Consider the following 13,926-nt stretch of genomic DNA (forward strand, 5'->3'; position numbering starts at 1 on the left):
AGGGGGAGGAGCTGTCTTTGTCCTCTCCAGCACCCCTGCCGGAGATAGTTTTTGCAGCCCTTGTTTGCCCAGCTTTGAAGCTCTGAGGTGCAGGTTCGGTTCGGAGGGGAGGGGAGCAGAAGATGTGTACTTATAAACAGGAAATTCCAGCCTCTCTGATTCTTGCCTCCGGTAAAGGGAGAATGTGGGTTCCCCCCAAAAATACAATATATTTAAGAAAGTTAGAGAGTAGCTTGCGGAGGAGGCAGGGGCCTTAGCATGCAAAATGTTGGCTGGGAGTTCATCCAGAGGGTTTATTAACCCTTTTGTGAAACCTCCGGACTCCTCAAAGTAATGCTTGAAATACATAAAAATACATAGACTTGCAAAGGAAACCAATTAGAATGAACTACAGCTATGAAAATATTTTGAAAAACAAATTCATGGGGGCAGCTAGATGGCGCAGTGGATAAAGCACCAGCCCTGGATTCAGGAGGACCTGAGTTCAAATCTGGCTTCAGACACTTAACATTTACTAGCTGTGTGACCCTGGGCAAGTCACTTAACCCCAATTGCCTCACCAAAAAACCCCCACAAAAAACCAACAACAAATTCACGGACCCCAGGTTAAGAACTCCTGATCTAGGTCCTTCCCCCTACACTTTACAGAGGAGGAAACTGAGGCCCAAGGTAGTAAAATGGCTTGTCTAAGGTCACACAGACAATAGCCGACTAGACTCCAATCCAAATGTTAACACCCCAAATCCAGTTTTCTTTCTGCTCTGGAGATGGCTCAGTTTCCAACTGGAAGTCTTTGGGGGCTAGGCCCAGTTGAGGGATCTTTAACAGGCATCTCCCTGGCCTCATATCCCTATTGCTACTGACCTAGGGTCTGGGTGATTCTTCGAGCTCTTTATGGGCAGGATGTGAAAAATGCATGAGTCAATTGCGATGACTTCATGGATTTCCTTGCCTGGGCCAGCTGTGCTTTGTCAGCCTCTTCCCTCCAGAGCCATGTCTCATGAAGGCTCAGAAGGTTGTTGGTTTTGGGGGAGGGAGAAAGAGCTTGTGTGTGGAGGGGGTCCCAAGTTGGGAGGGGGGAATGTAGAAAGAAAGCAGTCATCTCCTGGGAGGAGGAGGAGGGGGGAGGTGTGTTTTATCAGCTCCAGACTGGGGCAGTGACAGGCAGGGTTTGGAATGCAAGGTAGCCACATCTGTTTGGGGGTGTGAGCAAACAAAAGCTGCTCCCGTTCCCAAAGCCCTCCCATCTTCCTGTGGGTGCTTGGGAAAGGAGCAGCAGACTTGGAGAAGTCCCTTAGACAGGGAGAAGGTCTCTTGAGAGCTCAGTAACAGCAGTAGAGACCACATTTGAAGCCCAGCCAGCTTCAGGGGCTCTGGCTCAGCCATCTTTGCATAGTCATTTCCCTGCTGCATTATTGACCTCCACATTCCTTCTGGCTCCCTGCTCCCTTTACTTCCCCTCCCCCAGGCTTAGGGAGTTGTGGGAAGCCCGGAGAAAATAATTTCTCCATTTTCTCCCCTTCCTGCTCTCTGTTTTTTTGTAGGGGGACTGGGGGGCAGGGAGAGAGGAAGAAGCTGCTGGCCTCCTCTGACCCCTGGCCTTTCTCCCCAGAGGAGTTAGAGCAGGGATCCTGGGAAGAGCTTATTTCAGACCAGGGCCTGGGCTGCTTGGTTGGTTGGTTTTTTAAGGACATTTGAGGCTCGGTGGGAGTGGGTGGTAATGATATTGGAAATCATGAAATTACAGAATGTTAGTGAGAAGGGAACCTAGAACATGGACCCTTAGAGCTAGGAAGAACATGTCACATTAGATCTAGACGAGACCTTTGAAGGGACCCCAGGTCTCAGAGCTTAGAACGTTAGGGCTTAGAACACTTAAAAACACTGGAGAGGGGGCAGCTAGGTGGCGCAGTGGATAGAGCACTGGCCCTGGAGTCAGGAGTATCTGAGTTCAAATCCAGCCTCAGACACTTAACACTTACTAGCTATGTGACCCTGGGCAAGTCACTTAACCCCAATTGCCTCACTTAAAAAAAAAAAAAAAACACTGGAGAGGGCAGCTAGGTGATGCAGTGGATAAAGCACCAGCCCTGGATTCAGGAGGACCTGAGTTCAAATCCAGCCTCAGACACTTAACACTTATTAGCTGTGTGACCCTGGGCAAGTCACTTAACCCTCATTACCCTGCAAAACAAAAAAACAAGCAAACAAAAAAACCATGAAAAAAACAAAACAAAACAAAACAAAACACTGGAGCACCTTCAGCCCTGGCTTCCACAGAGGCGCAGAACCCTAGGGAAGCACGAGCTTAGTCTAAGCCTCTCCTCTCTTAGACTCCCCAAGGCACTGTTCATAGAGCCCCATACTCCCAGTGGAGCCCGCTGCCCCATTTATTCCCCAGCATCCCTAGGAGCATCCCCAACAGAATAGTACTGTTAACAAATTGGCGGCAGAAAGACTTTTCAGAGCATTATGAGAGCAGCCTGGCTTCCGGGGTGCTCTGCCGCCCACAGGCCTCCTCCTCATCTAGCCATGAATCACAAAAACATGACGGCTTCCAAGGAATCACAAATGCAGGACCAAAGGGCTGAGAGGGCTGGGAGGTGGGCAGCACCGTGTTTTCAGGGAAGACTGGCTTTGAAGTGGTGACCTTAAAAGAAGGTAGATTGCTCATCATGCAGTGAGAACAAAGGAGGGCAGTGGAGGGCCTGAGTGGCAGAGGAAGGCCACTGGTACTTTAGAGATGGACCCTCTAAAGAACTGATGGAAAGGCATAGACTTACATCATCCAGGGTGAGAAGGGTTGCAATCTACACCAGCACAGTGGAAAGAGTCTGAGGACCTGGGTTCAAATCCTAGCTGTGCTACTGTGTGGCCATGGGCAGATGACAACTTCTCTGAGCCTTCATTTCCTCATCTATAAAATCTAGGGAATGGACTAGATGATCTTGAAATTCTCTTCTAGAAAATCATTGGCTTCTCTAAAATGAGGGAGTTTGAGAGAAGGGCTAGATGTCCTGGTATCCTGGGAGAGCATTAAGGGATTGAGTCAGGTACTGAGACTGGAGGACCTTCAGGACACACTGGCCCTGTTGGTGGCTGACATGACTGGGCAAGAGTTGGGCAGGACAGCAAGCCTGAACAGCCATTATCCTAATGCAGATCTTGGCCGTGGGCAAGGAGACCAAGCCAAATTTGGATTGCTATTTGGCCTGACACACTCACTCACACTCACTCTCTCTCTCTCTCTCTCTCTCTCTCTCTCTCTCTCTCTCTCTCTCTCTCTCTCTCTCTCTCTCTCTCTTTCTCTCTCTCTCTGGAATGGGATGAACACTGGCCCCTTCAAGGAGGCTTTGTTTGGAAAGGAAAAACAAAAATCTCAAGGAAGGACTGACTGATCTTACTCTTTAGCCAAAATTAGTCTTAGAGAAGCAAGGACAATAGAGATACGCTCAAAAGTTGGGATGTGCTGACTTGGAAGCCATCTCTGTGATTCAGGGTCTAAACTTAACCCCAGGCTGAGGAGGCAGGAAAACACCAACTTAAACTAATTAATTGGTCCCCCTTCTTTTGCCTTATTGTCTTGTCTATGAAATGAAAAGATTAAATTTGTATCTTGCCCTAGCTGTGTTGGAAAGGACTGAGATGATGAATTTCATTGATGACCTGGGGAGGAAGGTGCTGTTTGACTGGACAAGAATAGGAGGATAGAAGCACGTGGATACCTTGGTTACCTTGTCCTTAAGTATTCTGTCACCTTCTTACTGGACCAACCCCCTACAACTCCATTACCCCATCCCCTTACTTTCTAATTGGATCGCTTCAATGATCAACTCGCAGTCCATCAACTGTCATCCCAGACAGAAGAGTGTCTAGGGCACTATTGTACAAGAGGGACAGATCTTCCAAATGAAGCATCAGATCTCTAACAACTCTCCTGTCTCTGCTATGAATCTTTTCCTTTTGCCATTCTTGATCATACAATCACAAGAATGAGCTGGGAGGGCCCGTAGAACACAGAAGTTCAGTGCTGGAAGGGAGACTTAGAACAGGATCACAGGATGAAAAATTGAATTGGAAGGGGACCTTAGTGGTCACAGAATGCAACCTTTTAATTTTATAGGTGAAGAAACTGAGAGCCAGAGAGAATAGGTGACTTGTCCAGGGTCACACAGTGAATGAGCATCTGAGGCAGGATTTGAACCCAGGTTTCACTGATTCCAAAGTTTAGCATTCCTGTCTGAACATAGCATATCAGAGCTGGCAAAGACTGTGGAACATAAAATGTCAGAGCTAGGAGAGAACATAGAATGTCAGAGCTGGGAGAGACCTTAGAACATAGAATTTTAGAGCTGGGAGGGATTTTAGAACCTAGAATGTCACAGCTGGGAGGGAGCTCAGAATATAAAATGTTGGAAGTGGGAGAAACCTTAGAGGGCCCTTTAGACCAATAATCTCCTACATGAGGGACTTATTACCACTGCTGCTGGTAGCTTCAGAGAGAGACTTCTGGGAGGAGCCAAGAAGACAGGATACTGGGGTAGCAGAAGGAAACACTGACTTGTAAAGTCTGCAGCCCCCAAGATATTCCGAATCTTTCAGCAACACAAGTTTAGATTGGTAGGTGTACACACCCCGATATCGATAGTAGAACAACACTATGAAGGGGCATCAGAGGCTCAGAGAGGTGAAGCATTTTGCTCAACATCTCACATTTGGTGGCAGTGCTGGGACTTGAACCCAGGCCTTTCCCACTACCCTGCTTGCCTCCCCCCAGGTAGGTGGGCCATCTGCAGCCCAGGCTGTGAAAGTGGGCACATCCATATGAGGGAAAGGACTTGTGTCTTAGCTGGGGTGTTCTGGGAGATCGAAAGGGGTCAAAGGAGCATATCTGACCAGTCTTATAGTGCCAGGGTCATTAAAAAGCCCAAAGGGCAGCTAGGTGGCGCAGTGGATAGAGCACTGGCTCTGGATTCAGGAGGACCTGAGTTCAAATCTGGCCTCAGACACTTAACACTTACTAGCAGTGTGACCCTGGGCAAGTCACTTAACCCCAATTGCCTCACAAAAAAAAAAAACAACCCACCAACCCCCCAAACAACAAAAAAGCCCAGAGTTTTCTTTGCTACCAATGCCTGAAATAACAAAGCCAGCAATTCCCTTCCACTGCTCTGAAGAGGGGGAGGGGGTTGAGGGGTGGGGTAGCTAGGTCTCCCAAAGACAGCCAGTTTATCCTGTGAAGCTGATTTGACATGAAGAAGGGTAGAGGATTATTATTTGGGAGTTCTTTCCTAACCCTTCCTGCTACTGGAAAGCAGGCAAAGCACCCAGCCTGGATTTAGAGGTTAAAATACCTATGACTACCACTCTGAAATATCATCTGCCCTGAGGTTCAGCGAGCAGCAGCCAAGTGTGGTATAATGGGAAAGCACGGTGTGGGGAGACAGCACACCGGGATCCTGGGCTCTGCCTAGCCGCTGAGTCCCAATAGGACTCCCCTCTCCCACTGTTTCATTTCTTCTTCCTAAGTTCTCCTCCAGCTCTGACCTTCCGAGTTCTAAGGGCCCTCCCAGCTCTGACATCCTGTGTTCTAAGGTCCTCCCAGCTCTGACCTGAGTTCTAAGGTCCTCCCAGCTCTGACATCCTGTGTTCTAAGGTCCTCCCAGCTCTGACCTTCTGAGTTCTAAGGTCCTCCCAGCTCTGACATCCTGTGTTCTAAGGTCCTCCCAGCTCTGACCTTCTGAGTTCTAAGGGCCTTCCCAGCTCTGACCTTCTGAGTTCTAAGGGCCCTCCCAGCTCTGACATCCTGTGTTCTAAGGTCCTCCCAGCTCTGACTTTCTGAGTTCTAAAGGCCTTCCCAGCTCTGACCTTCTGAGTTCTAAGGGCCCTCCCAGCTCTGACATCCTGTGTTCTAAGGTCCTCCCAGCTCTGACATCTGGTAGCTTCCTATTCTAATTAATTATTCTTGCCAACTAGGTGCTCTGCACAGTAGTTACTATGCTGGAAGACTGTTAATGCCCTCTAAGTTTCCATCAGCTTGGATCCATCCTGCCCCAGTTATCGCTCTGCTCTAAGGTCCCTCTTCTCGTGCCAACATTCCATAGCCTCCCATTCTAGAGTTCTTTGATCCTCTTGGCATCTCTGTTTCCTCATCTGTTCAATGGGGATTCTGATGCCTGCCCTGCCTGCCTCACAAAGTGTATCTACAATATTCGTCGAGAAGGGAATATACCTAAGGGTTTCTAGAGTGCTTTACTAGTGAGAGGGTCATCTTTTCCATGGCTTCCCTTCTGCCTGCCCGAGATTGCCCTGTGCAGGGGGTGTTGTTGGTGACGTCATGGAGCCACAGAATCTCTGTGTCCCCTCTCCAGGCATCCTAGGCCAGGGCACCCCTCTGCTGCAGAGGGAGAGCAGGAAGCTGTGGCAGCCCAGCTCCTGGGGTGGGGTGGGAGTGACATGCCAGACTCACCAGCAGCCCCTTTGAGGCCAGACTGGCTCCTGAGGGGCCCTCCAAGTGACTTTGGAAACCAGACCTCCCCAGGCTGTTTCCCAAGACTAACGGGACTGGGCTCCAGAGCTAAGATGAGGGGGCCCCCTTTCTCTCTCTCTCTTTTTTTTGGGGGGGGGCAGGGCAATGAGGGTTAAGTGACTTGCCCAGGGTCACACAGCTAGTAAGTGTCAAGTATCTGAGGTCAGATTTGAACTCAGGTCCTCCTGAATTCAGGGCCGGTGCTCTATCCACTGCGCCACCTAGCTGCCCCCTTCTCTCTTGACCCCAGCTGGGCAAGAAATTGGACGAGATACCTTCTGGGGTCCCTTCCCCTCTCACTCTTTGAGGGTGAATTGCTCCCTATTTCTGTGCCCCCTCCCGAGGTCTGCTCTGAGCAGTGGGGTATGCTGGATAGACCCCAGGACAGACACTCTGACTTCTGGTCCTAGACCTGCCTCTGCCCTAACTGGCTATGTGACCTTGGGTAAATCATCTCCCCTCTCTAGGCCCGAGTTCTTGGTTTTCTTTTCTCCTGTGCAGAGATGGGGCTGGATTAGGTTATCTCGAAGGTCTCTTTCAGCTCTAAATTTAGATTTGTCTCCAGACCCCTGTGCTTCTCCTTGCTTCAGAAACCCTGGGCCGTTCCTTCTCTTTCTCCCTCCCCATCAGAACCATTGCTTCATTCTGGTTCTGACATTCTTTGTTCTAAGGTCCTTTCCATTGCTCACATTCTATTTCCAAAGTCCCCTTTAGCTCTGACATCCCATGTTCTAAGGTTCTTCCGAACTCCCAGGTTCTATGTTCTGAGGCCCTCACCCCTAGTTCTGATACCCTGTGTCCTAAGGTTCCTTAGGAACAGTATGGGCTGCGAGCCTCTATCCTAGGCTCTTTTCGACCCAATCCCAGACAGTTCCCTCCCGGCCAGAGCCCTGATAGAGACATAAGCAGAGACATGCTGGCCCACATCCCTGGCCCTGACTCCCTCCAGTGTGGGAGGAAAGGAGGAATTTTCCTCCCTGTGTGTGTGTGTGAGTGTGAGTGTGTGTGTGCAAACACTTGTTTCCAAAGTCGGTGACGTGATTGAATCTTCCCAGGCTTGCCCATTCCTTCCCTTTGTCCTATTTTTAATCCTCCCCAGTGACGACTTTCAAAGAGAGAGAGACAGAGAGAGAGAATGAGTAGTGAAGGGCTGGCTGCCTCCTCTGTTTTGCTCACCAAGCATAACCAGCGGGATGCTGGTATATTTGCGAAAACCCAAGCAAACGATACAGTTGAGCTACTTAAAGGTCAACTTTGGGGGTACTCACTGCAGTCTGGGGGCACTCCAGAGATCCCTGGGTCTAAGCCCCTCCAAACTCTGCTGGGTAAATCTCAAGGAAGGGAATGGAGGAATTTCTCCTTCCAGGGAGGCCTGCCAGGCCTCCTACGCCCTCAGGGGCTGGACTTTGCCAGTGTAATTGTACCCCTTGGGCTTCTGGCTTCTTCACTGACATCCATAATAGCAGCTCCAGCTTCTATGTGGGGCTCTGTTCACAGATTCTTAGGAGTGCCACGTGCTAATCCCTTCATATCTTCAAGGGGGCTGAGCCTCAGAGAAACCAAGCAACCTCCCTAAGGTCACACAGCCAGAGGTGGCAATATCTTGCTGGGGTAGTAGGGATAATAGAGAGGCAGCAAGCTTAGTGGAGGAGACTCAGAGACAAGGGGGCCTAGCTTAGAATCCAACATTCAGCACTTAGGAGCTGGGGGTGGGGACTGCCCACATCACTCAGCCCCTTGGAGTCTGGGGTTCCTCACTTGTAAAATGTGCACGTCACATGAGCAAATGGATGCCAGCTCCTTTTGTCCATGGATTCCCAGTACCTAGCACTGAGCCTGGCAGGTAGTAGTTGGTGATTAATAAATACTTGTTTCAATGACTCAGATACTGAAGATTGGAGGGGGAGGGGCAGGGGAAGAGTTGGTAATGTCTTTGAGGACAAGAGCCTGTTTTTTGTATCTGGATCCCCAAGAGCCTAGCACAGTACCCAACATACTAGAGGTGCTTAATAAATGCTTACTGAATGAACAAATGAACGGAGGAATGAATAAATAACTTCTGCTCCTTGGCGGGTTGTGCTACAGCAGACAAGAGCACAGGTTAGAGAGTCAAAAGATCTGGGTTCTAGCCTCACCTCTGACATTTCAAAACTGTGAATTTGGACAAGTCACTTAACCCCTGTTTGGCAACAATACTAATATTCCATATGTCACAGGTTCATCCCACGGAAAGCACTTGTAGAACTGCAAGTTACGACGATTAAATCAAAGAAACATCAAAGAAACCATACGTACATCAATCCGTCTGTCGATCAATAAACATCTATTAAATCTAGTCAGTGGAGAGCCAGGACTTCTCACAAAGTTGAGAGATCCTGTGTTGGGAGCTGGAAGGGGCCTTAAAACCCCTTCATTTGGCTCACGGGGGGATTGAGACCTGGTGGGGCCTGGGCTTGGCTGAGGTCACACAGGCAAGATTTGAATCCAAGTCTTCTGACTGCAAATCCAGGCCCCTTCCCACTGGACTTTGCTATGGCAGCATTTCCTGGAGTGAGCTCACAGATCTAACCCCCAAACCACTCACTCTTGTTATCTGTTAGTTATAATCTTCAGCATTCTGTCAGTCAATCAATAAGTGTTTATTAAGTACAGGGGATACAAAGGGCCCTGTCCTCAGGGAACTTTCAGTCTAATGGGAAGACTGTGTGTGTGTGTGGGGGGGGTGCATGAAATATGTATTCCTCTAGTATTTTAAAAAGTACCTTTCTCCTGGCTGTCCAGTGAGGGAGGTACTTCCTGTAGGAAGGACCCTCCCCATTTTACATCTAGAAAACTGAGGGACCCAGAGAGGCAGCAGGACCTGCCCAGTTCATTTATTTAGTGAATAAGGGAGATAGGATTCAAACCCACATCCCACTGGGTGTCAGAGAGGGCCCTGGAGGTGGGCCTTTCTGGTACGGGCTTCATTCCCTTAGGGTCCTGGGGATGGGGATTCACACCTACCTGCAGCCTGAGACCCTGCCCCCAACCTTATCTCTAACAACAACAACAATAATAATAACAATAATAACCCAATGATGTTCCCTGTCTCTTTCAGATGGGAGGAGGAGCTGGCCAAGCGCATGAACCTAGAGACCATGGTGGAGACACTGCAGGAGGTAAGAGCCCCAGGAAGCAGCCCCCAATAACTGGGGGTGTCAAGGAGGGATGAAGTTCCCCCAGGCGCCCTTTGGGGATGGGAGCAGAGGTCTGGCTCGAACTAGATTATGAGTCTAGGGTTCTTTTCCTGATTTTTGATTCCTGGTTTATTTTGGTCTTGGGGAACTGGGAATGGTTCCACCTTGCTCATCTCTAAAGCACATGCCAATGCCCAGGAAGCCTGTGGTACAGAGAACAGGCTCCCAGTTGGGAGTCAAGACTTAACCCTGCCACCGTGTGACCTTGGGCAAATGACTTCCCCCCTCTGGGCCTCAGTCTCCCCATCTGTGAATTGAAGAGGGTGCCCAGAATACTATCTAAGGGGCCTTTTGGCTCTGACAGTCTGTGAGCCTTTAACTTTGAAATTCTTGGAGGATCATTTCTTCCAGGTCCTGAGTCATGCCCTGAGGCTAGAGGTCATTTTTTAATGGAAAGTTCTACCTGCCCTTCTCCAATCCTCAGGTGCCCTTCCTCCAGAACCCAGGGCCCCACCAATGGTGGTTAGTCAATAGACTTCCAGGCTAGGAGCCTTTATTATTTTTTTTAAAGAAATTCCAGACCTACCATTTATGTAACCTCATTTTTCTGGGCCTTGGTTTCCCTATATGAAAAAATGGAGCTAACTGTGTCTAGTGAGAGAGAGAGAGAGAGAGAGAGAGAGAGAGAGAGAGAGAGAGAGAGTTGCTCCTCACCCCTTCCCTCTAATACCCTACTTGCATTGACTCCCATCTTGGAAGAGAATGTGGTTTTATATACAAGCACTGATTTTATAATCCAAAGATCTGGTTTCCCAACTAAGCCCTGACTAGTTGAGTGACTTCTCCATGAACCTTAGTTTCCTCATCAATCAGAAGCGGATAATCCATCCCAGTCCAATAATCCAGTTCAATCAACATTTTTTTTTTCCAGCATCTCCTATGACCGGCACTGTGCTCAGCACTGGGAATGCAACTTTTTTTTGGGGGGGGGGTGAGGCAATTGTGGGGTTAAGTGACTTGCCCAGGGTCACACAGCTAGTAAGTGTTAAGTGTCTGAGGCTGGATTTGAACTCAGGTCCTCCTGAATCCAGGGCCAGTGCTCTAACCACTGCGCCACCTGGCTGCCCCTTGGGGGATGCAACTATCAAAAAAGATGCTGGGCCCTGCTAGGGTCGAGGGGTTCCCCATCTAATCTTGGGAGACATCACACAAAAATAGGCTGTTGATTTCCCATGACTTCCCTTGCCAGGTGGTTTGGGGGAAGGTGCTTGTTGTAGGGTCATAGAGGTTATTCACATGTTATTATCACAGTTGCCCTGCTGCAGCTGTGTCAGTCTGGCCTGGGATGAGCTTTCTGGGACCCACCGTGTTTGGGGGCCCCAGGCTCAAGCCCTGAAGCCCCGGTGTGGGGGTGGGTAGCTGGTTCTGCTCCCCTCCGACGGTCAGAACCTCCCTAATTGTTGCTGTCTCCTTGCCCTTTCCCTCCCCTCCTTCGTCCACCCCCACCCTGTGGATCCCAGGCGGCCCAGGAAGCTGAGGCTATCCAGGAGGAGATGAATGAGAAGATCGAGCGGCTGAAGGCTGAGCTGGTGGTGTTTAAGGGCCTGATGAGTGACGTAAGTGCCATCCCCTCCACCCGCGCCTCGTCTCCACCCCTCCATCCTGGGTGGCATGCCCTTTCCTTCCTCCCTCCCCCACCCCATCATGCAGACGGCTTCATTCACCACCAGGGGCCGACTGTCCATCCGTCCAGTCCGGCCGCAGGCGCTGCTTTGTAGTTAGTATCCTGGCTGCGTTTGACTTGATGACGGATGCATCAGAGACCATTCATCCCCCTGCCCTTCCCGTAGCACCCCCTCCGGCCCATCCCTCTCCCTCCCTGTCTCTCCCCTTCCTATTGGTCTGCGTAGAGATGCATTCATCTGCTGCTTAACCTGTGGCCTCCAGGGCCCCCTCTGATGGAGTGATTGACTTGGGTGTTTTCAGGAGAGGGTCCCACCAGCTGGGGTGGCTCAGGTGACCCTGGGCCTGGGGCCCGTGAGGTGGCAGTTGTTGTGGTCCAGGTCACTGTCTTCCCCCCAAGGAAGGGGAAAGGAAGAGCTCGCCCCCTGACCTTCCTTGCCCTTACCCCCAGCTGGGTCCTGGGCTTTCAAAGTTCTTTCGAAACTGTGGGACAACACTATTTGACTGGAACTGGGACTTGAGCCCCCTGGAAGTCTGTGGGATCTGTCGAGGGAGAAGGAGAAGGCCTAGCTATGGGGAGTTATCTCAGGAAGATACTCCCAGGCCAGGAGAGACTTTTCTCTGTCCTCTGACCTCTGACTGCCCTGGTAGACAATCTGGTCCAGACAGGACACCAACTTTATTTTAAAACAAGTCTGTAGGGTTCTCTGAACTAGGGGAGATAGAAAGTGTAGAAGAGACCTAGACCCTGCCCTCATGGATCTTACCATCTAGAAGGGGAAAAAGCCACAAATGGAGAAGATCCAATGATAAGCCATCAGTGTCTTAGAGTGGGGCATAATAAGAGCAGATCTGAGGGAGGAGGTCCTTACTGAGGACCAGGAAGACTGCCTGGAGGAGGCACCATTTGAATTGGACTTTGAGGGATGGGTAGAAAAACAAAAGGAGGAGTTGAGAGGGGGGGCAATCCAGATATTGGGGTGGGGGGTGTTGTGAGCAAAGGCTCACGGTCTTCTGCTATGAAGGAGAAGGTTAAAAATGCCACACCCTGAGCCCAAGCAGCCAGGAAGTCTCCTCACTTTCCCCTCCGGAGAATCTTCTGTGGAAAAGGAAGCCCCTTCCCCTCCTGGTCTTAAGCAAGGACACCTTATGGCTGCCCTCCTGCTAGGTCTTCAGATACCTGCGGGATAGCCCTGTTGGGAAGGCCTGGTCCTGCCAGAGCTTCAGGAAATGGGCACCCAAAGAAGCCAGGATGAATCCGCTCAGTCAGCTGAGTGGAGGCGGAAAGTGAGGGGCAGCCCCCACACCGATGATGTCCTCCCTGGCAGGGACAGAAGCGAGGCACCTCCTCTGGTCTGCCTTGGGGATGCCCTTGTGAGGCTCCTGGGCGAATCAGCCATTGGGGCAGTGCCTCAGGCCTCTGGACTTGGCTGTCAGGGTGGGGATGAAGCAGCCGTGGGTAACAAGTCCCCAGCCTCAGTCTCCTATCTCTTTTTCTCAGGGCTCTGTGTGAGAGAGAGCCTGCCTTGGTGGGTGGGGAGAGCGGCAGTCTTTCAACAGGTCTGGATTCTTTCTTCTTCTTCTTTTTCTTCTTTTAATGAACACAACTCACAGTCTCTGTATAGCTGCAGAGAGAGAGAAGATGCCTTCCGGTCTTTAGCGAGGGCTGCGGCCTCTGGCTGAGAAATCTCAGGGCCTATAGGCCTGCCTTAGAGCAGGACGAGAGGCCTTAGGTCAAGCCAGTCATAGCCTCATGATGCCAGGCCACAGGACAGATTTTCCAGGGACTCTTGTGAAGGCTGATCCCTCCCTCCTTGGAAGAGTTGAGGTTTTCCCACAGGCTCTGGGGGGGAGGGGTAGTCCTACCCCAGGCCTAAGGACCTCCCTCACCTCTTGTTTACCCACTAGGCTGGGTGAGGTGGGGATAAGCCCCTCCCAGAGCTCCCCCCTCCTGGCCTCTGGCACTCTCCCCCACCCCCAACTCATGTAACCCCCATGCTGTCCTCCCTGCAGCCCATGACAGACCTGGACACAAAGATCCAAGAGAAGGCCATGAAGGTGGACATGGATATCTGCCGGCGAATCGATATCACGGCCAAGCTGTGCGATGTCGCACAGCAGCGGAACTCGGAAGACGTGTCCAAGATCTTTCAGGTGAACAGGGCTTCCCACCCCTCGCCACTCACCCCTCACTCACCACTGCCACCACCCAGCCCGGCCCCAGCCCCCTCTCTAGAAAGTGACTTGGCATCCCAGAGCTAAAGCTGGAGGGGACCCTAGGGGTCATCTGAGCTGACCCTCCTCATTTCACAAGTGAGGAAACTGAGTCCCAGAGAAGGGGAAGGACTTCATGCGAGACAAAATAAAGCTTACCCAGCTGCTCGATGGCTGATCTGGGACTTGGCCTGCAGGCTCACAGAGTTGTAATAAGGTCTTAGAACTGGAAGAGACCTCGGGACATCCTAGTCAGTCTAAGAACAAAAGTCCTTATCTCTTGGGATCCTTTCCTCTTCTCCCCGTTTCCCTGAGAGGTAGCGT

General features: G+C 50.7%; 1 protein-coding gene across 2 annotated transcripts in view; it reads left to right on the forward strand.

Annotated features, from left to right (window-relative positions):
- The window catches only part of IFFO2 (intermediate filament family orphan 2), a 67,091-nt gene that overhangs the window by 36,771 nt on the left and 16,394 nt on the right, over positions 1–13,926 (forward strand). The window contains exons 2-4 of one of the 2 annotated variants that reach the window (XM_043996432.1): positions 9,627–9,687; positions 11,226–11,321; positions 13,402–13,542. In XM_043996432.1, coding sequence (XP_043852367.1) covers positions 9,627–9,687; positions 11,226–11,321; positions 13,402–13,542 — 298 coding nt within the window. The remainder of the gene's footprint in view (positions 1–9,626; positions 9,688–11,225; positions 11,322–13,401; positions 13,543–13,926) is intronic. The other variant, XM_043996433.1, reaches the window with a different exon arrangement.

This window comes from Dromiciops gliroides, chromosome 3 (genome assembly GCF_019393635.1).
Source record: "Dromiciops gliroides isolate mDroGli1 chromosome 3, mDroGli1.pri, whole genome shotgun sequence".
Taxonomy (NCBI): Eukaryota; Metazoa; Chordata; class Mammalia; order Microbiotheria; family Microbiotheriidae; genus Dromiciops; species Dromiciops gliroides.